General features: G+C 50.4%; 6 protein-coding genes across 6 annotated transcripts; 4 read left to right on the top strand and 2 right to left on the bottom strand.

The window, feature by feature from the left end:
* Window positions 1–797: 797 nt before the first annotated feature.
* CC1G_09913 (vesicle membrane protein with acyltransferase activity) lies at window positions 798–1,592 on the bottom strand (the record flags this gene model as incomplete). The annotated part of the gene is made up of 4 exons (XM_001834970.1): window positions 798–824; window positions 881–991; window positions 1,051–1,274; window positions 1,355–1,592. The coding sequence occupies 4 exons, from the start codon at window positions 1,590–1,592 to the stop codon at window positions 798–800; spliced, it is 600 nt and encodes a 199-aa protein (XP_001835022.1).
* A 1,180-nt stretch (window positions 1,593–2,772) lies between these two features.
* Window positions 2,773–4,107, top strand: CC1G_09912 (hypothetical protein). Its single transcript, XM_001834969.2, has 4 exons — window positions 2,773–2,995; window positions 3,058–3,130; window positions 3,190–3,549; window positions 3,603–4,107. Exons 1-4 carry the CDS (start codon window positions 2,897–2,899, stop codon window positions 3,941–3,943), a joined length of 873 nt encoding a protein of 290 aa, XP_001835021.1. The 5' UTR covers window positions 2,773–2,896; the 3' UTR covers window positions 3,944–4,107.
* Window positions 4,108–4,312: 205 nt separating this feature from the next.
* Window positions 4,313–5,041, top strand: CC1G_15431 (hypothetical protein; the record flags this gene model as incomplete). The annotated part of the gene is made up of 2 exons (XM_002910108.1): window positions 4,313–4,867; window positions 4,934–5,041. The coding sequence occupies 2 exons, from the start codon at window positions 4,313–4,315 to the stop codon at window positions 5,039–5,041; spliced, it is 663 nt and encodes a 220-aa protein (XP_002910154.1).
* An 892-nt stretch (window positions 5,042–5,933) lies between these two features.
* CC1G_15430 (hypothetical protein) lies at window positions 5,934–6,297 on the top strand (the record flags this gene model as incomplete). The annotated part of the gene is made up of 3 exons (XM_002910107.1): window positions 5,934–5,968; window positions 6,009–6,099; window positions 6,205–6,297. 3 exons carry the CDS (start codon window positions 5,934–5,936, stop codon window positions 6,295–6,297), a joined length of 219 nt encoding a protein of 72 aa, XP_002910153.1.
* Window positions 6,298–6,708: 411 nt separating this feature from the next.
* Window positions 6,709–7,409, bottom strand: CC1G_09911 (60S ribosomal protein L38). The gene is made up of 4 exons (XM_001834968.2): window positions 7,391–7,409; window positions 7,275–7,335; window positions 7,076–7,219; window positions 6,709–7,012 (listed from the first exon to the last, which is right to left on the bottom strand). The coding sequence occupies exons 1-4, from the start codon at window positions 7,391–7,393 to the stop codon at window positions 6,966–6,968; spliced, it is 255 nt and encodes an 84-aa protein (XP_001835020.1). The 5' UTR covers window positions 7,394–7,409; the 3' UTR covers window positions 6,709–6,965.
* Window positions 7,410–7,970: 561 nt separating this feature from the next.
* Window positions 7,971–12,385, top strand: CC1G_09910 (ATPase; the record flags this gene model as incomplete). The annotated part of the gene is made up of 16 exons (XM_001834967.2): window positions 7,971–8,010; window positions 8,080–8,519; window positions 8,569–8,695; window positions 8,748–8,960; window positions 9,011–9,217; window positions 9,276–9,531; window positions 9,586–9,749; window positions 9,808–10,088; window positions 10,151–10,276; window positions 10,332–10,449; window positions 10,502–11,025; window positions 11,076–11,202; window positions 11,258–11,454; window positions 11,523–11,659; window positions 11,720–12,026; window positions 12,089–12,385. 16 exons carry the CDS (start codon window positions 7,971–7,973, stop codon window positions 12,383–12,385), a joined length of 3,561 nt encoding a protein of 1,186 aa, XP_001835019.2.
* Between the last annotated feature and the right edge of the window lie 208 nt (window positions 12,386–12,593).

The raw sequence follows: 12,593 nt of genomic DNA, 5'->3' as shown, positions 1-12,593 counted from the left end.
AGAAGCAACTGAAGAACAAGACATCATCCTGTTCGAGCGCCTAAAGGGTACCACGGCTTGGCGATGATTCCACCTGGGTGCAGTGGATTCTCCACAGGGCGGTACTACTTCATCAGTGTTTACCCTGAAACAATATCTTGTCAGGAATGAAGGTTCCGAGGGTTTACGTGAACTATTGTCGTTTCAGCCACGTCGCATTTGTGATATTGTTGTCGGCATGGTATGAACGTCGGAGGCTTGGTGCTTCTGGAGTCGATATCACGGAAGAAATGAAGCTAAAGCTCGGTTGGCCGGGGCTTAGGCATTAGATGTGTAGATTCACAGCCTTCATTTAAGCGGGTTATCGGAGCGAATGACTGTTGTAGAACCAGCGGCGCCGAGCATTGCATAAAGCGAGAGTGCGAGGGTAACAATATGTCGCATTTGAACATGGGAGTTGTCGAAGAGGACGCTGCAGAACGCCGCGAAAGCTGTCTTCCCAAATAAGCAAAAACTATCAGTATCTGACTGTCAGACGCCAAATCGTTCCTGGAGATAGAATCATTGTGTGGATCTTTCGTTACGGTGCCACAAACACCCTCGAGTCATCTGGCAATGTGGGCGGACGGTCACAACCAAAAGAAGAGATAAAGCAAGAAATGAATAGCGGTATCTGTCCGAAAAAAGCGTAGAGGAAGAAAGGGATGGGTGAAGTAGCTGAAGCAATGGATGTGCCTGGGAGCACACATACTGCAGTGACAGTTGGTATGTACGAGGAGGTGTCGAGATGGCTCCCGCCGCTGCCAGTGGGACCTTTCTCACATAATAGTGCAGCATGAATTTTGCTAGGGGATCAAGATCAGGACAGGAGCACCCTTTGATACAAATCATGCACTCGCACCTTCTTAGCCGTCTTGTAGAACATCTTGCTCTGGGCTGACAGTGCATTCGATCGGTCCACGAGATTGTCAAGTTTCTCTCCACGCTGCAACACTGATTCTATTGTTTTGTGCTGAAACGGTCTTATTTGAGCCCAGGGAGATAGGGAGTCGAGGGGCGGATCAGACTTACGAGGACAATCTTGGTTTCGTCCAGTTCTTGCTGAACTCGCATAATGGTGTCCGCCTGACGAGGATCTTGATACTTCTGGATGTAGACATCTATTTCCGGGAAAGAGATGGAGCTGGGGTTGGAGTAGGATGACTGGGGAACTTTGCTGGTGAAGTCGTCCAAGGCTTTGGTAAGTAACGAGTATGCAGGTCGGACGGGGTATTCCTGGTCACAGATCAAGACAGCTGGAGAACCCAAAGCACGCAAAACCAGGCTCGTAGATTAGACTGACAGCTCGCAACAACTACAGGTGGACTCTACAGACCTGCGATTTGCTCTGGCCCCCCGCGGTTGTAGGTATGGAATGTGTACTCCTTCTCTTGGACAGACTGGCGCTGTCCAGAGCTTGTACGTTCTGCGACGGTCTTGGTGAAGAACGTCATGAACTCCTGGATGGCCCCGCGTTGGAAGAAACTGAATGAACTCAAGTCACTGGCTGAGGAGAGGACTGTGGCAGCGCCGCCTGGAGGAGCCTGCAGAATAGCTATCGAGAAAATCTTCATTGTGGCAACTGTTTCGAAACTACGAGCGACGAGGCGTTGAGAGAGGTGGTGGGCACAGCGACCAAGGTTGCGCCGTCAGCGTCGTCCGCAACGGAGGCTGCCCATGGCTGTGCTGGTTTCACGTGGAGGATCAGTTCCATCGATCGAGTTTACCCCTTTTGGACTCAGCGCCTGATGGCTCTTGGGCGCTCGTTTTCCTTGCGTGCGCTGTGTTTTGAGAAAATCCAAGTACCGATAGTGCTTCCATTCTTCCTCGCACACATATCGGCGTCTTATGCCATTTAAACTCTAAATATCGGGTATTTTACCAGGATTAATGTCTACCGGTCTAAAAAAAGTTCACGCTCAAGTACGGTGCCGTTGAGAACCATTCTAGTTTTACGAAAGCACAGTTCTTTCATACCGGTAAGTGTTTGGTCCGTCCTCACTCCGTTTCCAGCGTGCGGTTAACATATTACTTCGGCTTTTCCAGAACATACACATACTACGGGTTAGGATTGCGATAGTGTCTTCAAGCACGTCATCCCTTGCTGATCGCCTGGGCGCCAGGCAGCCTCAATGCGACCTGTCCGGAACCCGGCTACCCCGGCTACCTCTGGATGCCTACCTCTACTTGACATGACAAATAAACTCTGGGAACTTCAGACCCGCTAGCCCAGGATCATCCCCTCTCCGAGAGTATATCACGGCGATGGCTGGTGGACCCCTAGACTTCCGAAGTGTTGAGAAAGTACCAGCGTATCTCAATGCTTGGCTGCTAGAGACCATGTTCTGGCATCAGCGGGATCCTCTAGGGTACAGGCTGATCCCATCTGTGATAACCATAACACCCTCAGGCCGCCTGGGGCTGCTCTTCAGGGTGTTCCATCTTGTTCACCTGTTCACGGCTGGGACCACCGCACGTCTTGCTTCCGGCGCAGCGACTTTTAAACGACACATGGCTATTGAGCTCCACGACTAAGAAAGCTCAGCGGATGGACCAGAATAGAGTACTTAAAGTGCTCGAAGGCATAGTGGATCAAAGGCAGTGCTTTGCGACGAGCGACAACACTCCGCACTGCAACCGTCACAGGGACTGTGGCATCGTGCATCACCATCAAGATAGACATCAAACCCAAACACACGTCCAAAGTATTTAAACCGAGCGCCCTGCGGTATGGGTTTCCTTTCTATCGTGGCTGCGCCCGACAACTCGACCCTCCCCCTCCCGGTCCCCAAGTAGTGTTGATCACTGCTATTATTCTTTTCGGTCTTCTTTTCGAAACAGGTTCATTTTCTGGTAAAGAAGTAACGAGAAATATATAATGGCTCTCAAGGAAAACATCCCCAATATTGCCGATATCCGCGCCCAGATTGAAAGCAAGAAGTTCTGCTTCTGCTTGCCGGTTAGGCTTGGTGTTTTTGTGAGTGGTTTCTAGAGTTCTGGAGGGAGAAAGGCGGCGAGCTGACGAGGTATTGGCCTTAGGTGGTCTCTCTCATCACTACTTTGGCTGGCTCTATCATCGCTGCCATAGCATGGATGCAGGTAGTTCAGAACCGTACGTCCCGGTTCTCCTCGTAACCACGGGCGCTCTTGCTAATATCACCTCTAATGCAGGCAAACATCCGGTGGAGATGACGGACGAAATCGCAGCCTACATCCACGCCTCCATCTTCAGTCTCCTCGGTCTCATTTCCCTGTTCGGTTTCGTCGGTTCCCTTGTCCGACACAGAGGCCTCGTCATCGCCTTCTCTGTCGGTATGGCGATCCATTTAGGGCTGAGCATCGCTTCGGGTGTCTTCACCATGTACACGATCTTCCGGCCGAACCCTGCTACGAGTGTCGAGCAGTGCATTAAGGATGCGAATCCCTCACCTGATTTGCTGGAAGAGACGAAGAATATCTGTAAGACTGGTATGGCAGTGGCCAAGGGTGTGATTGTGGCGATCTACGTTGTTTCGTGGATCTTGCAATTATGTGAGTGGTGTCCGTCATATCCATTATTTCCAGTAGCTGACGAGAATTGATAGACTCTTACTTCATTGTTGAACGCTACGCCGACCAGTTGGAAGAAGAGGAGATGGCCAAGCTTGCCGCTATCATCCCTCAGCAACCGCAGCATCCCATGGCATACGTCGGATACCCACACCGATTCAGCTACTCCGCGTACTCTGACCAAAGAAGATCGTTTGACGAGCGATATTACAACCGTAGGGAAACCTATGGTCAGGGTCGTGGTGATCTTCCGCCTCAGCAAAACAACTTCCATCCACCTCAGCAGAGACCGTTGTCTGCCGAGTATGCGTACCAGCTGCCGCAGAGTGCGATTGGGAATGGAGCGAGAGGAAAGGATGCTAGCAATAATGCGTAAGCGGGCGTCGTGCATGATGCTTTCTTGCAGAGCTTTACATACCTATATTTTTGGTCCTTTGCCTGGCGCAAGGATATCTTGGGGATTTTGGTAGTGCTAGTTTTGTAAGCTAGGCTACATAGTGCTGGTTACAATTTGGGGATAATACACATAGTCGCTTCTAACCTTTTCTGTGCTATCGTGAAACTTGGAGTGGCTTCTTCAAGCGCTGCAGCGTGGAGTCGGATAGGGGCGTATTTGATGGCGCGAACGCGACACGATCGAGGAGCGCAATCAGTTATGCCTTTTCTCGTCTTACCACCACCACCGTGACCAACGTCCAAGACGACCTCCTTGGCTTTGACTGTCCGTTCAAGTCAGACCATCTGAATGTCGTTCATAACGCTAATAGTGACGCTATCTATCTTCTGGCTGGCACTACACGCACTCTTCGCGTACTTCCGCCATTCGTCCTCTGGCAACTCTTCAAGCCAACTTCCTTTCCGCCGATTCGATTCTCCAACTACAAACTCAAGGCAGGGCTTGGCTAGGTTTCTGCGCTTTTTAGGGATAAATTTGAATCTGGACTCGGGAAATACGGAGGTGACGCTGAAGAATGTGCATTTGAGGATAGAGACGAGTGCGTTCAATGAGGTTCATGATCGGTTTACTGCGTGGTTTTTGAAGAGGAGGAGGGCGGGTCTGACGAGGGCTGTGAAGAGGTTATATGATGTTGGGACGGTGGTATGTGTGGCTGGGATGGTTGTGGGTGTTGCAGGGCTGGTGTGGGTTGTTGGGAGTGGAATTGGTGATATGCTTTGGCCGAAAGCGTTGGATGGAGAGGCTGGGGAAGGTGTGGGGAGACTGGCGAAGAGAAACTGGGATGATGGGGTAGAAGTTAGAGAACTCAGAGAGGAGGGAAGTTCCTTTGGGTTGACGCCCATCGTACGTGAAGTTCTTCGGCCCTCTATCATCCTTGTCCTGGATTGACGCGAAGATATATGCGCCTAGCTCCCTGGTGTTACAGTTCCTCTATCAGACTTGCCCATTATCGTGGTCAGTGTCTTCATCCAACAGGTGATACACGAGCTCGGACATGCTGTCGCTGCTGCGCTGTGAGTCCAGTACCTTTAATTATTGACAGTCTTCGACCCTGATGCTGGAGATGCAGTGATTCAATCCCGGTGACTTCAGCCGGAAGTTCACTCGCGTTGGTTATACCCACTGCGTTTGTGGCCTTTTCGAGTGCCTCGATGAATACCCTGAACTCTCTAGCTAAAGCGAGAGTGATCGCTGCTGGACCGTTTCATAACTTGATTTCTTGGGCGGTTGTTGTGCTTTTGAGGGTTTCGGGTTTGGAAGAGTGGGGTGTGGGTTTTTGGTACCAGGATGTTGGAGATGTTGGGAGGGGTGTTTTGAGAGTTGAACCGGTGAGTCGCCTGTTCTTTTCAAGCCAGTTGGCTGGAGGCCATTGGAGAGAAGGATTGGAACGTCTTCGTTGATGGGCTGCTTGTGTCGTCCTGTAGTATTCCCCGTTGGTTGGTCATCTAGTGGCCGGAGAGACGGTTTTGACGAAGTTGGATGATTTTACTCTGGGTGGAAACGATGATGACCTATGGGCCAAGTTTCTGCTTTCGAAGAGCGAGAAACCGAAGGAAGGGTGGTGCGTTCACCGCGAGTTGCTAAGTAAAACCATTCACTCCTTCAACTGTCATTCGGGCATCCCTGACGTACATTTGGCAGGTCCAGATGAGGGATGCTGTGGGTCTAATAGAGGAAACGGAACGAATGCATGTTTCTTCAATTTTGGAGATGGGGAAGCAGACGCACTGGGCTGCGTGAACCCCGTACCTATACTCACTAACACAGCGGCGAAGAGGTGCCAAAGATCTGGTGATTGTACCGACGGAGACGAAGACTGCGGGGTCTTCGACGAGAAACTCTCCTTACTTCGGATCACCGTTCAGCAAGGATTCAGCAGAGGAGAGGCGAAAGACGAGAAGATTCTATTATGGAGTGGTCCGAGGACGGAGGTTTGGGAACAGGGTAAGTATCTTGTTTTTCCAAGGCAATGCATGGACTGAAGGGGTAGCCGGCTTAGTGCGGGTGAGCCGGTGGATACGGAAGTGGAAGATGATTGGGATGGGATGGTTGAGCTTGATACGGGCGTTTCGAAGGTGAGTACCCTTTGATCGAGACGAGAGTCGCTTGACTCGTGGTTCTGTTCCTCGATCTCTTCGGTGCAGTGTGTTCTTATCAGAGGTTCTTGGGGGATTCTGCAGTTATACGGAGATGACGGCGCTCTCGTTGTTCTTCTTCAATCTGTTGCCGGTGTGGAGGCTAGATGGGATGCAGCTGCTGGAGTGTTTGGTTAGTGCATCGAGGCTGGATATCGATATGGAGGCGAGACAGGAGAGGAGAGCAGGCAGATGGAGGAAGAGTATACCAAGGGCTGCTTCTGGAGCTGTGATGGTGTTAGTAGTGTTAATGGTGTTGTTGAAAATACACCGTTTAATTTGGTGAAGAGAACTTGAATGAGTGCATGTCGTGAGCTCTCTCACTCCAGGGAGTGGAGTGCTGCGACCAACATCTCATGTGGGCGCCCACCCATGCAAACGGGAGGGAATAGGGCGGAGACATTGCATTGGTCCCAGTTGCTTGAGATTACCAGAAACCGAAGTTAAGGGTTGGTGCAGCACACCATTGATCAGGGACCAAATCCATCCATGAACATCCAGCAGGTACATGCCCCTCAGTCATTGGTGCCTAAGGCTCGCACATTGAAGTTGAACGGAGGAATCGAATTCGTTGACCAGGTATGGTCCCATCTCTAGTAGTCGAACAGGAGAGCCCAGGGAACTGGAATAAATACCCCAAATCGGTGCCCATCCGAGTGTCGCCACTTGCGCGTTTTCATCTGACAGGAAACCCAATCGCGTTGATTTTGGCCAGGAAGTCGCATAACCATCATATGTGTGTGGTGGGTACATGTCATAAAGTTGCATAGCGGAGAAGAAGATACAAAAATAGTGGGTGGGTGCGTTTACTTCTTCTTTGCTGGTGCCTTGTCGACCTCCACTACTGAGAGACCTAGAGAAACGGAAATTCCAGTCTGAGCGATGGAAGTAAGGATAAGAACTGAATGAGACGCACCAGGGGGCAAGCTCTGCTTCAACTTCTCGGCCTTCTCTGGGTCATCCACCGACAATGTGTACAAGTACCGCGAGCATCGAACTTTGAACTTGGTCTGTGTCTTGCCACCGGCGACTTTTGAGGGGATCTTTTTTATCCGCGCCTCTGCAACGAATCGTCAATTATCTTGTGGGTTTCGTTGGGACATGGATGGACGTACGCGAGGCATCCTTCCTCTGCGTGATTTTGATGAATTGCTTGATGTCGCGGATTTCTTTCGGCTACGAGGGGTTGTTTAGACATCGTGTGTGGCGACGACAAACGGGCGTTACTCACCATCGTCGGCAGTCTTGAGGGGGACACAAACCTTGCTCACTCGACGATGACGGCGCTCCGTTGATTTCCTGTGGCTGAACCTTATTTTTGCAGTACCGGAGATGACCGTGATGAAGATATTCCCAATTTTTATTAATTTATTGAATTTAGAATTGAATATTGACACATCTGATTGGACCCAAGTTAGGGTTAGATGATGGCATCGGTCACGGGGGTTCTCCACGTCGTCGGGTGGCACAGCTGAATTTCGCTCAGGTTCCCCTCATTATCGACTCGAAGAGTCAATTGTTTGGTCGGTTGCCGACACTATGTATGTTTCTTTTCTTATGTTGTATTGAAGAGACTAACTAGAAGACAGGGCAACGGTTACTGTGCACTCGCCCGAGATAGAACGGGCGAGTCTTCACGTCTCGATTCCATGGCAGAAGCATCTCTACGGTCTCCCCTTTCTCTCGCTATACCCTCTTCTGGCCTATGCATATTTCGTCAAATACGACACCTGGCTGGTCAGTGAAGAGTGGACGTTCTTGGCCTGCACGACACTCGGTGCTGGACATGCCTTGAGCTTCCTCGTCACGAAATGGAACGCGGGTGCCCGAGCTTGGATTACGACACACAAGGTCAGTCGGACAATGGGCGTCCAGTCCGAATAGCAAGGCTTACTGTTATACTACAGGCTAAATCACTAGAAGAAGCCGACTGCATTCGATTGGTTCCAAAACTCCATCGTGGAGAGGGCGATATTGTGCCATTGAACAAAAAGGACACCAAGGGCGGTCCCAGATATACTTTCAACTACCAACGGGACACGTATTCACTATCGGAGACGTCGCCATTGACGTTTACTCGACTTCCTTATCCCTGCACGTCCAAACCGGTTTTGAACACGTTCTCCAAGCCCGCCAGTTTGAATTCGGACACCATCCCCGAGCTCCAGGAGTTGTACGGCAATAACGAGTTCGACATCCCCATCCCCGCCTTCAGCGAACTCTTTGTCGAGCATGCGACCGCCCCGTTCTTCGTCTTTCAGATCTTCTGTGTTGCTCTATGGTGTTTGGATGAGTACTGGTACTACAGCTTGTTCACTTTGTTTATGTTGATCATGTTCGAGTGCACCGTCGTTTATCAGGTGAGTTCGTCCTCTCTGATGCTGTGAAGGTGTACTCATGGAGTTGCAGCGTGTCCGAACTCTGACAGAGTTCCGAACGATGAACGTCACCCCCTACCCCATCCAATGCTACCGTGACTCCAAGTGGATTGAGATTCAGACTGACAAGTTACTTCCTGGTGATGTCGTATCAGTTGGTGAGTAACCAGTTTGTCCTGTCAATGTTCCTTACTCATGCCAAGTGACTAGCTCGCGTAAGCGCCGAAACCACCGTCCCCGCCGATATCCTTCTGGTCAACGGTACATGCATTGTCAATGAGGCAATGTTGTCCGGAGAGTCGACTCCTCTGTTGAAGGAATCTATCCAAGTCATGGACACTTCGGAGAAGCTCGATGTCGATGGCGCTCATAAGAATGCAGTGGTCTTTAGCGGAACCAAGATTCTTCAGGCTTCCAAGTCAGGTTCGTCCGTGCAATGTATACCGAAAGTTCTGTGATAACGTCTCTATTAGCTGAAATCGCCTCGCCGATTAAGACCCCTGACGGCGGCTGCTTGGGAGTTGTGCTTCGCACCGGATTCGGAACCGCTCAAGGCCAACTGGTTAGGACGATGATCTTCTCAACGGAACGCGTCTCTGCCAACAACTTAGAATCCTTCCTCTTCATCGGTTTCTTGCTCATCTTTGCTATCGCCGCCAGTTGGTATGTCTGGGTCAAAGGTGTGTAGTTATTTTAACCTTTCACCCTGATTCTTTGTCGCTGATGTATGTTGCGAAGGTCTCGAGCGTGGCTTGAAGAAGTCCAAGCTGTTGCTGGATTGTATTTTGATCATCACGAGTGTCGTCCCTCCCGAGCTGCCTATGGAACTTTCCCTCGCTGTCAACGCCTCTTTGGTCGCCCTGTCCAAGTTCGCCATCTTCTGTACCGAGCCTTTCCGCATTCCATTCGCCGGTCGTGTAGATGTGTGTTGCTTCGACAAGACGGGAACGATCACGGCTGAGGACCTTGTTCTGGAGGGTGTCGTTGGTGTCCAGTGAGTACCTGAGATTTGGTATCGGTTGAGTTCGTAAACTGATGGGTCCAACAGTCCCAGTGATCCTCGCAAGATGGTCAATGTCAAGGAAACGAGCCGGGATACAACACTGTGTCTTGCTGCTGCGCATGCATTGGTGAAGCTGGACGATGGTACTGTTGTCGGTGATCCTATGGAGAAGACCACTTTGGACTCTCTTGAATGGACTATCGGAAAGGGTTCGTCCTTGCTTTCTCATTCCCTGTTCCCGAAACTCAATCATACTCTTCACACTAGGTGAACTCGTGGCTCCCACCAACTCGTCTGCTCCGCACAAAACCATCATTGCCATCAGACGCCGATTCCAATTCTCGTCTGCTCTCAAGAGGATGTCGACTATCTCGACCTTGCCTGGTGGTGGTCTTTTGGTCGCTGTTAAAGGTGCACCTGAGACTATCAAGGGTATGTTGAAGGAGGTACCCGAGTCGTATGACGATACGTACAAGTGGTACACGCGGAATGGAAGTCGTGTTTTGGCGCTTGGTATGAAGGAGATGGAGGCTATGAGCAGCGATAAGGTGGGTGCTATTTCTTAAGGCGACTGCAGATTGAACGTGGTGTTAATGCCGTTCGCGAACAGATCAACAAGCTCCCTAGAACTGATGTGGAAAGCGAGTTGAGGTTTGCTGGCTTCTTGGTCTTCCATTGCCCGCTTAAACCAGATGCGGTGGAGACTTTGAAGATGTTGGCTGATTCGTCTCATCGGGTGAGCTTGCTGGTCGATCGTGGTTGTTTATTTGTGCTGACGCGGTACTTGTTAGTGCATCATGATTACTGGCGACAATCCTCTGACGGCTATTCATGTTGCTCGGGATGTTGAGATTGTGGATCGGGATGTTCTGATTCTAGATATGGCAGAGGAACCCAAGCATGATAAAGGTATGTCTTCTCCGGAGAGATTAACGTGGTTCGGGACTAAAGCAACTTGAAGATCTGGTTTGGCGCACTGTCGACGAGACCAAAATCATCCCCATTAACCCTGACGAACCACTCGACACCTCGCTCTTCAAGGAGTACGATATCTGCGTCACCGGCTCTGCCCTCAAGCACTTCGAAGACAAACCTGGTTTCACCGATATCGTGCAGAACGCCTGGGTCTACGCCCGTGTCTCTCCCTCACAAAAGGAAACGATCCTCACTAGTCTCAAGACACTTGGATACATCACACTTATGGCTGGTGACGGTACCAACGATGTGGGAGCTCTCAAGCAAGCGCATATTGGTGTCGCCCTTCTTGATGGTACTCCGGAGGATTTGCAAAAGATTGCAGAGCGGCAGCGGCTCGAGAGGATTAAGAAGGTGTATGAGAGCCAGTTGAATATTGCTCAGAGGTTCAACCAACCTCCTCCTCCTGTTCCCCCGGCTATTGCACATTTGATGCCTGAGGCTGTTGAAGCGCAGAAGAAGGCTGCAGAGAACTTGCAGAATGCTAGGAAGCAGAATCCTTTGGAGAAGGTGAGTTTTTTGTGGTTTTGGCACACGGTTGAAAGGCTGACTGTGTATAGTTTGATATGATGGCGATCACGGAGAAGATGGCTGAGATGGACGGCGATGATGAAGTTCCCAAGATTAAGCTTGGAGATGCTTCGTGTGCTGCGCCGTTTACTTCGAAGCTTTCGCATGTCGCTGCTAGTGAGTATTCCCGTCCTTTGTCTGCGGCATGTGCGTTAAACGTCACCTCGCACAGTCACCCATATCATTCGACAAGGCCGATGCACTCTTGTGGCTACCATCCAGATGTACAAGATTCTCGCTCTCAACTGTTTGATTACGGCGTGGAGTTTGAGTGTGCAGTATTTGGATGGTATCAAGTTTGGCGATTATCAGGTTACGATTAGCGGCATGTTGATGTCGGTTTGTTTCCTGTGTATTTCGAGGGCCAAGGTAAGTTTCGCAAATCGTCTGTGTTTGCCGCAGGTGAATGAATGCTGACGTGGGGTATGGTAATTTAGCCTGTCGACAAATTGTCCAAGGAGCGACCGCTTGGCAATATCTTCAACCTCTACGTCCTGCTGTCGGTCCTCCTGCAGTTTGCACTCCATATTGCGACCATGGTATTTATTACCAATTTGTCGCATTCGATTGAGCCGTGAGTGTTCTCCCTGTTCTACGCGGAGGACGTAGATTACTGATTGGAGTGATTGTGTAGACCTGGTCCCATTGATTTGGACGCCAAGTTCAGCCCTACGCTCCTTAACACTGCCATCTACCTCCTTGGCCTTTCGCAACAGGTTTCGACGTTTGCTATCAACTTTCCAGGTAAGCTTGCGCTGTCTTGGTTACAACGGGTGGATGTTAATGTTCTATGTCAGGGTCGTCCGTTCCGTGAAGGCATCAGGGAGAACAGCGCGTTGTACTATGGCTTGCTTGGTGCTAGTGCAGTCGCCTTCTCGGGTGCAACTGACTTTATGCCCGAGCTCAACCGGTGGTTGCAGATTGTCGAGATGACCGACGAGGTACGCTCTATTCCCTCTTTACAACAATCCCCACGCAGTGCTAACCCCCGTTCCTTTTGTAGTTCAAGTTCAAGCTTACCGCTTCGATGGTCATCGACTTTATTGGCTGCTGGTTGATTGAGCACGGATGCAAATTCCTGTTTGCGAATCTGGAGCCTAAAGAGATGGTTACTCGTGGACGAGAGAGGCGGGAGCAGAGGAGAGTTGTTGAGGAGGCGCAAAAGGCTGCTAAAGCTCTTGAAGACGCGAGGAAGGCTGTTGCTGAGGATGAGAAGGCGGGTGGTAATGCCAATGGGGTTGTTGCCAGTGGTGTGAAGGCTGGTGTTCAGCCCGTGAAGAGAGTGAAGGGGGAGCTATAGAAGGATAGACAGGTTTGGCTCTTACAGTAGTAGTACTATTACTATGTGTGATTTCGCTTTTTGTAATACTTAATGCTTTTTTTTGCCATGGAGATTTGGCTCCATGAAGCGTTGTTGGTTTGATGTTTTTGAGAACGACCTCCTCTTCGCCGAAAAAGACGCGAGCGTGACAGCGCGACGCGTGATGATGACAAGTCGCGTCGTGTGA

This window comes from Coprinopsis cinerea, assembly GCF_000182895.1.
Source record: "Coprinopsis cinerea okayama7#130 chromosome 12 map unlocalized cont3.12, whole genome shotgun sequence".
Taxonomy (NCBI): domain Eukaryota; kingdom Fungi; phylum Basidiomycota; class Agaricomycetes; order Agaricales; family Psathyrellaceae; genus Coprinopsis; species Coprinopsis cinerea.
The sequence above is the reverse complement of the archived record's forward strand: the minus strand, read 5'-3'. Positions and strand labels throughout refer to the sequence as shown.